The 16,424-nt window shown below is 41.8% G+C and overlaps 1 protein-coding gene across 2 annotated transcripts in view; it reads right to left on the reverse strand.

The window, feature by feature from the left end:
- LOC146789708 (tetratricopeptide repeat protein 21B-like) overlaps positions 1-16,424 on the reverse strand; it is a 576,531-nt gene that overhangs the window by 260,734 nt on the left and 299,373 nt on the right. For both annotated transcript variants that reach the window (XM_085632041.1, XM_085632042.1), the window contains exons 14-17: positions 12,795-13,010; positions 11,406-11,644; positions 349-421; positions 106-216 (exon numbers count right to left, since the gene is read on the reverse strand). In XM_085632041.1, the coding sequence (XP_085488167.1) occupies positions 106-216; positions 349-421; positions 11,406-11,644; positions 12,795-13,010 (639 nt within the window). The remainder of the gene's footprint in view (positions 1-105; positions 217-348; positions 422-11,405; positions 11,645-12,794; positions 13,011-16,424) is intronic.

Raw genomic sequence — 16,424 nt, forward strand, 5'->3', positions numbered from 1 at the left:
GTCAGTGAACACCTGGAACACATCTCAACAACCTGCGGATGAAGCCCCTGAATGTCAACCCCATATATTGCCATCATCATTTGTGAAATAGTTTCTGTTCCAGACCTTCTTGTACTGATGAGTCTTGACTAGGGCTTGCCCGATTCTGCTGGCCAGCGCTGCATCGGTTGGATTCCTCCTATGGGCTTGGTCATACACCTCCAAAGCTTTCTCTGGCTAAGAAAGAAAGAGAAGAAAGACCTATCAGCAACGGACATTTTTCGATCTCAGCAAGCATTATTCGCTTCTCTCTTAATCGGATAGCATTGATGTTATCAGTTTTTAGAGCTCCATCAAAAACATACATACCTCTTGAATTTTCATATATGCATCTCCCAACAGAAGGCTGGTCTGAGGGCCGGCCAAATGCTCGCAAAGCTCTCTGCAAAAACAAGCAAATGGAAGGTTAGAATACGTTTCAATACAAAGCATCATTGCTTCTACAGATTCATTATGAAAAGCAACCAAGACCAGTAACTAAAATGAATTTCATTTCAAAAGGTTAAATCAGTAATGGTAGGCCTACTTAAAGAGCTAAATATTTTCATACTAAGTATATCTGGCGCACGTTCAAAGTTGTGGCATCATTTCATCCTCTGACTCACTTCCAGAAATGACTGGAAAACATAGAACTTAAAAATAAATAACTGTATACATTTTTTCAGTAGGGCCTGTCAGATCGACTTATAGCTTTTGAAAATAGCCCGAAGTAGAGTTTACCGCTCCCAAAACAAGGGGGAAAATGACGTACTTGTAAATCGGGATAGTTGGAGCTTTCATCACAGGGGCTGAATATCCCCGGCACTATTACAGGATTTCACCTAAAGTGTCTGTCAGGAGAGTAAGGAATTCAGGAAATTCTACGGCTAGCAAGAACCCGGGAAGGTAGGATTGAGGACAACAGTAACGCTGATAACTTTTCTTTTTCAAATAATGAATAATATGCCAATAATATGCAATAATAGAATATTTTTATACATTAATCATTCTTTAAATTGCATCTCAGTTCAAGTACTTTTTTGTATTATGGACTCTTGAGTTCATGACTTTAGGATTCAGGATTCCTTTGTGTTTGGTTTCTTCAATCACATGGGATGAAGTTACAAGGAAGTTCGTAAAGAAACGATTGTTTCACAAGACTTGTGCCCTTGGGTGCTAATTATTTTATGTTTTTAACTGCTACAAGGCTGATTTTTATAGCAATGCTATTTTAGGTGTATCGCCGTTATAAAGAGATAGAAGCAACCATAAAGTGACAGAAACCTGGAAATATTTCCTTTATAATTAACTATTTGTGTCATTTGATCAAATTATATACTAGTTGATGAGTGGTGAAATGACTCACAAATGCCACAGTAAAAAAAAAATGAATCAATATCTAAACCTGCACGGATGACCTCTGCACAATCCTCTGTGTCAGTATCACAGTTGTCTCCAACTACATCCTGTGGCTTCCATCTCAATATACTTTACAATTCTTGAGTCCTTCATTTATTATAGACTCATGGGCCAAACCAGCTGTGAGAATCTGTGTGTATTATATGGTATGGTTATGCAACCTTACCTTGTAATACACTCACAAAAACGCTCTTGGGTCCAGGCAGGCTTGTTAGTAAAGCTTTAGCTCAACTCTGGTTAGCTGTGGCTTTCAGCAGCAAGGCTTAAACAAAGCAACTAGTGTAAAGCATTTAGAAGCACCAAAAAAACAAAATAAGAAAGTCACAGCATGGAAGAAATTATAAACAAATTTAGAAAAATAGATAATATTTTTATGAATTTTTTGAGCTCAAGATGAGCAAAATCCACCGGAGGGTCCAGGAGTGTTAGGAATTGAGTTTCTGGTTGGAAGAGTTATGCACCCGGTCCAAGCAAGAACCACAATCCTAGCCAGGGTAAGTCAGATACACATCCTAAATTAATCTGTGCTCATCCCCGGTAGCTTGGCACAGAGCAGTCAGGCTACACTTAAGAGGCAATGTGTAAAGCATTTGTGCAACACTTAATATATAAAAAACAGGGACAACACCACACAAAAATAATCCACAAGAGTTTAGAAAAATAGAGCTTAAATTAATGAACAAAGCAAGACCAAAACGACAAAAATCCAAATAGTAGATTCCAAATTATGATTTTTGAAATAATATCTTGATATATAGTGCTTACAGTCATAAAGCAACAACCGGGGCCATCTTGTCGCACTGGACCAGGTCCAATGCGAAAAATAAAGACAAACACGATGGAGCACAGGTCTGATATGGGAGCCATGCAGGCCGTGCTGAAAACAGTACCTTCACGGAGCAAGTGTCAACCTTGAGGAGCAGCTGTAAGGAGCGATCAGAGGCGATGCGTCAACATTGATCCGAAGGATTGTAGGTGATGCGTTGGTTCCGAGTTGCACAGTTTGGGGATGCGTTCAACCCCTTGGCAATGAAGGCAATGCATCGTCGTCAAGCCGCACTGACTGCGCTCTGATGTCTTCGGAGCAGCAATACATTGGCGTAGAAGAGAATGTGCCGGTTTGCAGATCTTGCCGAAACAACCAGAAAACCCACCTCCAATGGCACAGTACTGGATTGGCACCACTTAGCAGGGCAGGACTCACAGTTGCCGGAGTTCAGAGGCTGTAGCAGGGTTAAAGGAAGTATTTGATGTCCCTGAAACTTCAGAACAGGAGGCAAGCCAGCAAGCCCTTGGAGTCACTTGGTTCTGGGGATGTAGAGATTCAGGTCCAGTCCTTCTAACCACCAAGCAAGGAGGGCAGCAGGGAAAGCACATCAAAGCAGGAGTCCAGCAGAGTGACAGTCCTTTTAGCAGCACAGCAGTCTTTCTTCTTGACAGTGTCCTCAGGTCCAGAAGTGTACTGAGTTGGTGGTGTCGGGGGTCCAGTACTTTTAACCAGTTGGGCTTTTTAAGTGCACTAGGTGCCTGCCCTGGCTACAGACTACCTAAAGGGGGTATGCAGCTCTGTGTGGGAACAGGCACAGCCTTATTCAGGTGCAAGAGGCAGCTCTTCCCTACCATCCTGCCCAGGATGACCCATCAGGATGTTAATGGCCCATCAGGATGTGAATGGCCCATCAGGATGTGAATGGCCCATCATGCATACCTCAGTTTCCTTTGTGTGTGACTGTCTAGAGGGACTGCACAAAGCCCAGCTGTCACTTACCCAAGAGATATATTCAGAGACAGGCAAAGGCACAGAAAGGTCAAAGTAAGAAAATGTAAACTTTCTAAAAGTGCCATTTTCAGACTTACAATTGTGAGTCCAACGAAACCAAACCTGAAATATATATCTTGTACCAAATGGAAATGACACTTATAAGATGTAATAAGGTAATCCCAATGTTAACCTATAGGAGAGAGAGGTCTTACGGTTGGAAACAACAAATGTAATTTTTCTTCACTACCAGGATATTTAAAACTTAAACATTCATGTCCAACTTTTTAAATACACTGCACCCTGCCCTTGGGGGTGTTCCGGGCCTACCTAAGGGGTAACTTATATGTATTAAAAAGGAAGGTTTGGGCATGGCAAGAGGGTTAACGTGCCAGGTCGACATGGCAGTTTAAACTGCAGACCCAGGCTCTGCAATGGCAGGCCTGAGACATGTATACAGGGCTACTTAAGTGGGTCGTACAATCAGTGCTGCAGGCCTACTACTACTAGCATTTAATTTACAGGCCCGGGGTACAAGTAGTGCGCTTTACTAGGGATATAAGTAAATTATATATGCCAACAGTGGATATGACAATGTTAACATGTTTTAGGGAAAAAGTGCCTGCACTTTAGCGCTGGTCCGCAGTGGTGAAGTACCCGGAATCCTAAAGCCAGCAAAAATGAAGTAAGCAAAACAAGATGTCAGAAAGCAAAAGGTCAGTGGAAACCACACCAAAGAGGCCTGGTCTAACACGAAGATATAGATTTTTTGAAGAAAACATAAATCTCAGTTCTTTTAGTCAACTGCAAACAAGCATTCATACCAGTAAAGCTTGGAAAGAGTTGTGTTTGGCCACTCCGGTCTGACTAGGGCAACCAAATCTGACAGGGAGATGGTCGGGGGGGGGGGCCATTAAGGAGTATTTGGACAGTTAAATGCCACCAAAGGGTTCTCCAGCCCAGTTCTGGACTTTACACCACAACCACCATAGACTGCAATGGATTAGTCCTGAAGCTGGGGACGCAGGAGATGGAGGATGCTCAAGGATGCTCTGGGTGCTATGAAGTCGACAGGGGGTGTCCTTGTGGTTACTCCTCAGTCCAAGGGTCAGGTGGGACAATTTTGACCAAAGAAGATGGGGTCCCTACAGGTCCTCTTTGAACCAGTAGAAGTCCAGCTGCTCCTGAGCTAATGGTCTCCGGTCACAGAGGGTCCAGCAGTATGCTCTGGTGGAGGCTACTGTCCCTCTTGGGCGACGAATCTGGACTCATACAACACTCCTAGGTCTGGCATACTTGGGTACAACTTTTGGCAGGTGAGGATCGGTCTCTTGGGGCACCCAGCGGAGGTCAGTGAAGATTCACCAAAAGTATCTACTGACTTGCCAAGCTAGGCTACTTCAGCTTTGATAGCCTTGGTGCGGATTTCAGGGAGTCAGACCGGCTGACACTCCTAGTCACTTCTTTGGCCTTGGGCTTGTGAGTGACTTTTACACAAGCCAGCAGACACTGTCCTCTTCACTAGCCAAAGGTACAGCAGGTGCAGCCCAGCAGATGGTGCAGCCTCTCTTTGTCAGGTCTCCAGTTACGTAGTGATCTGAGGTTTAGGGTGCCATATTTATGCACAGAAAGTGCCCCGGAGGATGACGCGGTCACTAGCCAATATGCTACCAGGATCCCTTCCGCTTTTGACTACTTTGGCTATATGCGGTATCTATCAATCCCAGGGTGCACTATTCTGCCCACTCCCAAGACATCTGAACCCTTCCTTGGATGTTAGGAGATTGGTAGCCCACCCTAAATGTGTGGTTACCTGGGGGCTACACTTCCACTGGAAACTGGTTTGAGAACTTGTCTCCCCTCTCTGTTACCGCTGCCAGCCTATCTACCTGTACAAAGGAGCAAACGCCAATACCCCGAGTGGCTTCCTGAGAGGGGAAGGTAACACAGGCTGCCATTGTTCCTAACCCTAGGAGTTGTTCGCACTACTCCCCAGGAGGACAGAAAGCTGCCTGGTGGCCAGCAACTGTGTTAGGCCACTGGACAACCTGGGCTACAAAGTGGCATCTGTCTAAAAACTGTTTTTCCTTACAAGTGACATCAAAGATGACTTGGGCATCAAGTTGGGCTCAATGCCACGAATAATTTGATACCTTGAAGCACCCATTTCAGTAGTCCCATTCATAAGTTAGCCAGGCTGAGGGGGGCTTCCAGTAACTCTGAGTTAGCCAATGGGGCTACTAACTTTTCCACAGCAAAAACGACTATTTGGAAGAGGTGCTGTCAGGACAGATTAAAAGCATATGTCCTACTTCATGATATATAGCTTCCTGATGTAGGGCTCCATTGGCCTTCCTTAGGGGAGACTTACATGTATTGTTAGGGGAAGAGGGGGCTTTGACATTGGTTTATATGGTCGAATTGGCAGTTTGAAAATGCTCTTCCAGGCTGCAGTGGCAGGCTGGGAGCCATTTGGCACTTGGTCATACACAGGTTGGCGCAACCAGTGCTGCAGCCCTGGAGGGACACTCTGTCTTACATGTCCTGGTGCCCTTGGTGCAGAAGAAACCATCCTCAATAAGGGGACATCATTTGTGCCCACTTACAACAGCACAGAACTAGAAAATGAAGTGGCATTTTTCAACTTCATGAGGGTACTCAGATTACGGAACTATTTTACGAATATAGTGCCTGTAGACTTTACCAAAGAAAAATCGTAAGGCACGTTTGAAACATTAGTCCAAAAAGACTAAGAAAATCAACTACACTAAATTGAGGAAAATAAAATCTTAGTAGAGCAGAATACAGCACATTATCCAGATTGGCCAATAACTCCACAGTAATTTTTCAAAAAGCAGACAAAGGAGGTGGGCTGATCATGATGGATAGGAGCTTTTATGAGCAGAAAGTGTATGAACATGTGAATGATAGATGCATTTACACTCTTCTTGAGACGGATCCTACATCAGATATCGCCGCTGTACTTGACGAAATACGTGGCAAGCATGAATTGGATTGACACCACTATTAAGCAATATCTCACTAATCGGTTCCAGAGACGCCCAAAACTGTACATGCTGCCTAAGGTACATAAAAGCCTTGTGGAGCCACCATTCAGGCCAATCGTTTCGGGTTGTGAGTCCTTATTTGAAGGTCCAGGATGATACATAGATGCCCAGCTTCAACCAATAGTACAAAGTTGACAACAGACTTCCAACGGAGACTTGCATCCATTGCTGATCCGGTATCCGAAGATTGGCTTTCATGCCCAATAGATGTGGTATCTCTTTATAACTCGATACCACACTCAAGCGCCTCGAGGCAGTAGCATGGGCTCTACTAAGGCAACATTTTTACACCTCCAAAAGCATTGTGATAGAACTACTTGAATTTTGTTTACTGCACAGTTACCTTGAATGGAACAAAGAATATTTTTTACAACTAAACGGAACATCAATGGGGTTTCCCGGTGCACCGGCTTAAGTGAACACGTTTATGGCTAAATTTGAGCATGATCATATTCTGACAAATCCAATGTGGCAAGAGGGACTAGAATTCCTCCAGAGATTCAGTGATGACATATTTTTGATCTGGAAAAATTCAGAAGATACACGGATTGAAAATATTGGGATATTAAATTCAAAGGATCCCAGGATATAATTTACATACACAATTCAGAAAAGTGAACTAGCGTTTTTAGACGTGTGGATCAAACTTAAATCCAATCAAGTCGGCACACGGCTGTTTAAAAAGCCCACGGAGAAGAATAATTTATTGTAGTTCGGAAGTTTTCATCCACAATCACTTATTAAAAACTTACCAGTATCCAATTTCTTAGAACTCGTAGAATATCATCTGAAATTAACACATGCAAGGAGACCCTGGAAACACAAAAAATGAATTACATGGCCAGAGGATATTCAGAAGAATTACTGGACAAACACCTTGACCAGGCCTTAGTTGCCCGTAGAGAAGATCTTCTACAGAAGAAACCCAAAATGACGTCCAATAGGGTAGCCTTTGTGTCAAAGTACTCTACAGCTTCCAGATGGATTCAAAAGAGTATCTGCAAGCGTTGGGAATTACTGGAATCAGAATCAGTCTTCAATGGTTTGTTTCATGATAAGCCACTATTTGCATATACAAGAGCACGGAATCTAAAAGATGTTTTATCTTCTAATAAAAAAAAAAAAGAACAAGATCACCAGCGGTCAAGGCAGGAACAAAAAAATGTTGGAACTGCATCCACTGCAACAATGCCATACTTGAAGAAATACTATTGCATCCAAGAACTGGAGAACGCATTACATTAACTCAAATGACAGATAGCAATTCCCAAAATGTTGTTTACTTAATAAAATATCCTTGTGGATTATTATACGTCGAGAAAACAGAGAGGAAAATTAAAATTGGTTTGACGGAGCACAAAAGTAAAATTAGAAATAAAAATATAAAACTCCAACCTTGCCGTACATTGGGAACAGAAGCCATACCATTGGGCAATTGAAGTTCCAAATTATAGAACAAGTGCCTATTCGCCAAGACACAGATAATTAAAAAAAAAACTCCTGCAGCATGAGGCATTCTGGATAAAAAGCTTGAATACCTTAATACCTTATGGGCTCAATGACAGATTTGAAATGGCCTGCTTTCTTTAATCAAGGATTCAGTGGAGTGACACGAGCAGACCGAAAATTTAAAAACATCCCTTACATTCCCCACGCAGACACAAGATTTTTGATAAGTAACATGGTTTCATCTATGAAAGTTCATGTGACACAATTGGATTCTTTTTTTTTTTTAAACAAAACATGTTTAGATATCTTTTTATTGAAATGTGAACATTGACAGTCGGCCAAGCAATATACACTTACACGGGATCGATTCAGACAGCGAATACATTTCAACATCATAGGCAGCTGGAACACTCATTGGGTACATAGATGGGTTTCAAGGAGACAGAGGTTCATCCTCCAAGGGGACCACAGGATCCGCACATATATCTCCCCGGTAGACATTCCACTTAGACCATACAGAGGACCAATTCCCCATTCCACATACACCATTTTTTCCTTGAACATACACCAATCTAAGTTCTTTTTCCAGGTATCCAAGGTCGGAGGCCTCCCCGCCCCTCACATTTGGACATCATCACGTGTGGCCACCATTGCACCCAGAGTAGCCCAGAGCCTCTCCACACCGGTCAAATCGGTGGGCTCCCAATTATCTTTTCATCTCCGGGCGTATGTTTTTGTGTAACACTTTCCGCATGACCTCGTGCAACCCCCGCCAATACTCCTGGATCTGTTCACACTCCCATAGAATGTGTAGGAAAGTGCCCATCTGAAAACAGCGCCTTCTGCAATCTCCCCCCTCCCTATATGAACAAGCTGGGGCCCAGTTACATACGTTCTATGCAATATTGTGAGATGGACCAGGCGTAGCTGAGCGGAAATCGCCACCTCACAGGGAGGAGGCCACTACCTCTCGCCACTCCTCGTCGTCAAGCTCTAGGCCACCCCCCACCCAACAATCACGCAGTCGTTCACGGGGATCGTGGGTATTATCAATCAATTTTTTATAAGTTACCGAAATTGCTTTCTGCGGGAGGTACCCATTAAGTAATCTGTCTGCTAACGGTGAAGACTCAGGAGGGGAAGAGCCCGTCTGTAGGGCTGTTACAAGAGCATGACGGATCTGCAGATAATGGAAAAACTGAGTCGGAGAGTTCGTATTGCTGTTGTAGAGTATCGAATGCAATCATATCACCTTTCACCCAGAGGTCACCTATCCGGGAGATACCAATGAGATACCATTTGTCAAATCCCTTTGAGGAACGAAGGTTGCCCAATTGTTCAGCGTCCCACAAGGGAGTTGCCAGTGTGATCTTCCTGTCCCAACCTAAGCTTTTAGTAGCTGCATGCCAAACCTGGACAGCGTGGTTGAACCAGTTAAAGGGAGTTTCCTGGGGTTCGAAAAAGGGCTCTGTTGTAGTCACAATTAGATTCTTAATGTGTAAATAGCTATTAGGGACAGTCCAATATGTCAGACAGTGATATGAGTAACTTAAACATTGTTGCAAGAAGTTTCATGTAATCTCAGATGCGTAAAATACATTTATGTAAATGACTATGGTGAGAGTTACATCATGTTTAAAGCTCAGTACCCATATATTTATTCACATCACCTGTTTTCTGAGCAATGGCACATCTTTTGAGCACGTTTGGAGTACCCACATACTAATCAACATATAATGTATTCTAGGTAATAGTACCCTCTCTTCAGCTATCTGCACCTTTCATTAAGCATTACACCATTTTAAGATGGTGGCCGTTTAGCGGTTAAGGATCGTAAAATACCAGGTTCATTTTCCAAAACAAATGGTCTTAAATAGGGGTATATAGGTAGGAGAGTATAATCCTATAAATCGTCCTACTTTATGGTGGTCATCACTGTTTTGATGGTGGGGTTGAACGGATTCCAGTGATTAGACGGTACACGGATGATGTTAGTTTGTTGTTTAGGAATGGCGCTCGTGATTGTGGAGTACTCTCGCGAGATTCAATGATAGTGTTAAATCATGACGGCCGTGAGTCGGAAGACGCGTTTAGCCAGTAAGCGGGAGACTCGGATCACAGTGATTAAGGACGAGAAGGTAATTTGTTTTGAATGAGCATTGTGATTACGGACGAGGTTTGAGTTCGTTATGCTCTTGGAGTAATGGTGGTTATTTTATCCTAACAGCATTCAGAAGTGGTGACTATTGAAGGTACTAATATTATTAACAGAAAGGATGACGGATTACCATGAGGTAAGCGACAGCATAGTCGTTTCAGAGAGTGAAATTTGATTGTTGTATTTAGGAGTATAATGATAGATGACTGGAATGTTATTGCAGCATCAACACAATCTCAATTGTTTCAATGTTCGTCTTTGGTACCACAACCGAGATGACAAGCGGTCTGTTCAGCATCCTAGAGGTTTACCATTACGCGGTGAACATAACAGCTGACTCCGCGCCTCACAAGTTTGTCTTGAGGTAGTCAGGTATATTTCACGAATAGGTGTTTTTTTTAACCAACAAGTGAAAACATCACTAGATATAATGTTAAGTTTATATGTTTACAGGTAGATTGGAAGGCTGTTCCGCATATCCGTTCTTTCTTCTTTCACGGATGCAAGTGTTTATTCAAGCAGCGCGTCATAAAAGGGGTAGCACTCGGGTGTCAATGCAACTTAATAAAAGTCAACTGGTTTTCTACACTATGAGGTGACACGCTCCTTCTAAACTGAAGTTGCACAAAATAGAATGATGTTTCTTCATATTAATTTGCACATCATCTGATGAGTTTTCTTTTCACCCAACAGGTTTTCCCCTGATGAAGGGACAGTTGGTCCCGCAATGCATTGGGTGCTGTTCTACTGAAGTTGTATACAGCATCAATTGATTGTATTAATGCATGTAAAACAACATTTATGTTGTAGTATAAATGTTTGATATTTAGAACTATTATGTTTTGGAATGTTTAAAAGAAAAGTAAAAATTTCCTTGTTAAAATATGAAAAAATTGGTTTACACAGGTTATCTTTAAGTATAGCAAACACAGCAGTGCATGCTAGTGTCCAAGTTACCTCCGGGACTTGGCCACCCTATTTGTATCAGTCATATGCTAGGCAGGCATATCACGAAGGTATTGAAACTCAATATTAAGATTATTGGAATAATATAATTGAGTGCACAATTTCCCACAATTTTGAATTTCCTGGTGCCCTTGGTACCATATACTAGGGACTTATAAGTCAGCCTACCCCAATTGGGGGTAGCCAATTTAACATGCAATGGGTAAGGGGTTAGAACACTGGCACTGAGGTCTGGTTAGCAGACCTCAGTGCAATCTCCGCGTCGAAAAAAAACAGCAGCATCAGTCCAAAACTGTGGGGGTGGTCATACAAAAAGAGGCATTTCCTTACACCAGGTATCATGGAGTATGCATTGTTTTAAACCTCCGATGGTCTACATGAGTGAAAAGGGTTGGGTTACAGCTTACGTCTATCTGGTTTCGATTGGTAGAGAATTTCACTTTAGATGCAATATGTGTAAATAGCATTCTGGTGTATGCGTTCTCGCCGCTGTGCACAAAGCTGAAAATAAGAGGAAGAGGTCAACAATAAGAGGCATTGTAGTAAACAAATACAAGAGATATGTTACCGATAGCAGGCAATGTAGAGCTTCTTATCCTTTCGCGTTCCAAGGTAAATCTGTGCCATTTTTTCTTTAACATCGATGAAATATGGCTGGCTTGAAGTGATATTTCTCAACATTCCCAAGGCGGGCTCCACTTCTCCTTTACTTAGTGCCAAATCCGCGTTTGCAATAGTGATGCGAATTTCTTCTGGTGTCCCATGGAATTGATGTATCGCATCTTGCATAACCTTCGTAGCTTCATGCTGAAATATTACAAAGTAATAGAAATTTTATTACAACCGTTAAATGTGATTATAAAAGATTCCTCATAAATGCCACTCACTGATTGATTGTAGGCCCATAGTCTAAGAAGCCAAATATTTGAGATGATCTTTAGGATTCTAATTGCATATCAAACCAATATCCTCCTACTGGAGGAACACTCCCACAGCAGTTAGTCGGTCCTGTGGTAAAATCCCGTGAGAGGTGCACCAGGCCAGCAACTGCAAAGGTTAGATCATCCTCCTCTATATCTCATACCATTTTATATGAACATATTTTTGCAGTCAAATATCACTTTAAGGTCATCATGATCCTGTGGGGAAAGCCTCAAATAAAGCACTTCATGAACGTAAAAATTAATATCCACTGCTATACCCATGAAACAGAAAAAAAGAACAGATTCACTTACAATGAGCAAACTGTCTGAAAGCAGAGATCTTTTCAAACCATACTTCAAACTGAGGTCTTCCATTGGCAGAAGATCAGCAACTAAAAGCTGTTTAAGTCTGCAGTTAAAGTTTCTTTTTACACTCACTCTTTCATTGCCTCACAAACAGTTCAAAACATTATATCCATGCATTAAAAGTCAGAAATCTACTCTCTTTAATTGTGCACTTTAAACTGGTATCAGAATGTCATGGGATTTGACAAAGAATTGCACGAGTGCACCTGGAAAACTACAAAAGATGTACAGTACTAAAGGCTGCAACACAAAGTGCAAAAATTCACTAGTAAATGGTGTCGAAATATTAACAAATCAATGTATTTTTTCTTTAGTTTCCTCTCAAGCAGGAAAAATAGTTTACGCTACATAGTTATTGCTTGCATATCCAGAATGGGAAACTAAACAATGTTTGTGAATATCTACAAGCTATCAAGTGTGTGGGTAGTCACTGCAACCTCCGGGGCCACCAATCCCACATTAACCACTTATCAGAGTATTTACGAAGGAGTAAAGACATCTAGCAATTTTTCTATATTCAAAAGTGCAATTTAAGGAATAAATTATAATTTACCCTAGCAAGTTGTTAAGCAGATACACATGTAAACCTTTAAAAGTGAGAAGCAAAATAATGACCACAGAATCCACAATTTCCATCATTAAAATCTAGTTCATGCAATGTTCCTTACCTGCTCACCATTTAGGCGAAGAACCTCTGCAAGTTCCAGATAAATGGACACACGTTCACTGATGCTTATGCTACTCCCTTTTCCCTTCTTACTTTCTCCCTTTCTCATTTCAGGAAGATTCATGATAATTTTGAGTGTTTTAATAGCTTCTGGCAGATCTCCTGTCATTTTCAGTGCCCGAGCCTTGATGAGATGATACAGTGGATAGTCTCGAACCTGGAAAATGAAATGCATTTATGTATATTACACAAGTAGATGCACAGTGAGCTGGTTTTCAAGGCTTTTCTAAACATGAGTATGTACCTAGTGGGATGATGGACACTAGCTAAAACATTTAGGAGCCTATTACGAGACGGACTCGTGGGAGCGCAGTGGTCTCCCAACCGCCACATTCCGATTTATGCGGTCGGACAGCCATTTTCCTGCCACAGCTGCCAGGGAACCACCATTACCTGGCGGTGTTGCGGCAGTCAAGAGGCCACAATATGCCGCTGAACCGCCAAGCATAATACGAGTTTCCTCTCCGCCGGCAGTGTCACGGAGGTACCTACTCTATGAATACTGACCGAGAAAAAACAAAAGGGTGCACAAGGGGGGCACATGTGTCCTCCTATGTACATGCACACCAGTTCCTGGATGGCATGGACTTTACAGCCCATGTCATGCAGGAACGGTTTTTGGCGTTCCCATTGCGGTGGCCATTTTCTGAGGCATCACTGTGCAAATGCTAAAAAACAGCCCGCCAGACAGGAGGAAACTCCTAATCTGGCGGGCGGCTTCAGCACAGCTTTGGCGGTGCAGGGCGGACCCGGCGTCACACCGCCAAAGTTGTAATCAGGCCCCTTGTGTTGAGTTGCAATGACTGTAAATTCATAGCACCCACTTCAGGTTTTACAATCAGAAGATTGAAGTATTAAACAAGCCTCCAAAGAGCAGAGGTCATGTGCAGGTGAGTGAACCTTTCATTTCTCTACATGGAAAGGGTGAACATTACATGGATTTTCTTGGTGAACGTCCATAGCTTTCTGCATTCTGTTCTTTACGAATCCCAAATCTGTTATGCATGAAGATTCCTTGAATTGGAATTTCCTACAGGTCAAGGTGCGAGTCAAATATTACGCATCAAAGAGTATATTCCAGAAGATAGCAGGTAGGAGCAATCATCAATATACTGGACCCATAATTTGACTGCAGGCATCAAATAATAATTCAAACAGTGCTTCTCCATCCATACTCTTCTATCTTTGCCCAGTGTGATGGAAAAGGTAAGTAGTTGTAATCCTAGTTCTTCAGCATTAGTATTTGCGATTTCTTAAAATGTAGAATATCTAACGTGCTTCTGCAAGATCCCAGAGCTAAAGTCAATTTTACTTTTTAATGTTTTTCAGTTAAAACATATAGCAAGAAAATATGCGAGAAAGGCACCATCTAGTGTTTTCCCTTTGTAACTATTTATCCAAAGTATAGGACACAATGTACATCTGGCTGAAAACTCCACTCTACAAAACAGTGTATTTCACATTAGGAGATAAACCCTGGTCATTTAAGAATCTTGGAGTCAGCACTATCTCATTATGCCCAGCAGGGCGACAGTTGGGTTGTTCGTTTTTGCAACAAAAAGAATATACGTATGCATAGAAACCAGTTAAAAATCTTTGGCCCTAAAAGCAGTAAAGTGGGTTGGGCTTTTATGAATTTAGAGAGACCAGCTATGGCTGTTAACTGGGATTATAAGAAAATAACATTTCTTTCTTCACCATGGAATTCTTTCAGGTCTTGATAAAAGATAAAACAGAATGGTAAAATAACCCAACCTAGAACTTGCAACCAGGGCCACAGAATTTAACAAATAGGTAAATAAGGTACGAAGAGAAGTCTGGCCCACTAAAGTATCCATCCGGAGTCAGACAATAATTGGTAGTCGTACAAATGGGAGGAATAGGAACATTTATTATCAGAGATGCAGTAACAGCCATACCTTTGAGAAATACGCCCTAGACTTCCACCATAAGGGCCTATTAGCTTGTGAGTTACAGGTAAGAATGCAAGAAACTATCCACCAAGCTATAATCTGTTCAGAGGAGGCAGGACCTGCTGCTCACTGCATTATAATTAACAAGGAGCTTTTTGACCGTGCGTATATCTTTAGGCTTGCCCAAATAATAACTTATGCCCACTTTACGTTGAGGCTATGTAAAGAACTCTATCCCAGTGATGATGTATTTGGTGGAAAAATTAGGCAAGGACATTTTCAGAATAACGTGAAAATCATAAATCTCTTTTTGGACAAAAGAAGGGTGAATTTGTAAGGATAGTTTGTTAAGATAGAACACAGTGTATGGTTCATCGGTGCACAGGGTGCACAGGGTGCTTGGACAAAATATCAAGAAAATATAGTGTGCACAAAATATCGTGTCAAGAATATCCAGTACAAAATTATTGTGAAGGTAAGTTTCTATGGGAAAGAAAAGTTTTACTTCACTTAACTCCACATTTACGTACCTTGAGGGTATACATATCTTCAAGGTATGTAGATGTGGAGTTAAGAATAGTAAATCTGAACTTACCAATTAGCACTCGCCTGCTTGATATTTCGGTTCTCCATATCTTTAATGTGATTTTCTGTCCACACTAATATTTTGCAATCGATATTCTATCAAACATCCTATGCACAGAGCTTAAAGTTCACTCATCCACGTGAATGATGTAAAAGCCACTAAAAAAGCAACCTTCCACAAAAGGTTCTGTTAATCAGCCTTGTGCATGGGCTCACGCAGAGTTTCGATCACTTTAGGGAACACACATTGAATGGCCAGGGAGGAGAAGGTCTTTTAACAGGAGAAAGCACTGTCCTAAGACCCTACAGGAAATCCTGAATCAGTGGAATACTGAAAACAGCCTGAGAATAATAATAAAGGTAAGCAGCGACAGTAGCCAAATGCACTCTAATAGAAGATTTCTACAAACCAGATTTTGCCAAATAAAGCTGATAAGGTGGTACTTTCTCTTCCTGGCAAGTTTGCGGGTCTGCATGCTTGATGTTGCACTATAAGCAGAACCTGTTCCTTTTGAATGCATATGAAGAACTCATAAAAGGATGCTTTGCATCTCTCAGAATGTTCATGCAGTTTTCAGGTACATTGCTAAGTCTTACCTCGGTGATCACCTTGAAAAGAACTGGGATTGGTGGAAAAGTGTACAGAATCCTTGGGACCAACACATCAAAAGTGCATTCCCCAGGGGTGACGGCCCAAGAAACCCGGAGGCATAACTGGGGAATAAAACCGGTCCATTTCTGGATCAGGTGTAAGCCTCTGAAGTAGCTGTGGTCTGTAGATTAAACTTTCTTGCAGCTTTCTCTGAGAGTTTATGGAACGTCCATTGAGCTCTCAAATAGAGCTGTGAGAAGGTGTAACCTTTGGATCAAAGCACAAGAGTTCTAACAATCAATAATCTTTTAAACAATCAAAACAAAACCACAAGCTTGTCCTATGGTTCCAATTGTTCTTGCAACCAGATCATGGAAAGGAGAGATCCTAGACGTAACAGACTTCAAAAATTACTGTTCCCACTCTAGTGAGTGCAACTGCAACAAATGATGGACGGAATGCTCAATGATTCATACATTCT

This window comes from Triturus cristatus, chromosome 10, assembly GCF_964204655.1.
Source record: "Triturus cristatus chromosome 10, aTriCri1.1, whole genome shotgun sequence".
NCBI classification, from domain to species: Eukaryota; Metazoa; Chordata; class Amphibia; order Caudata; family Salamandridae; genus Triturus; species Triturus cristatus.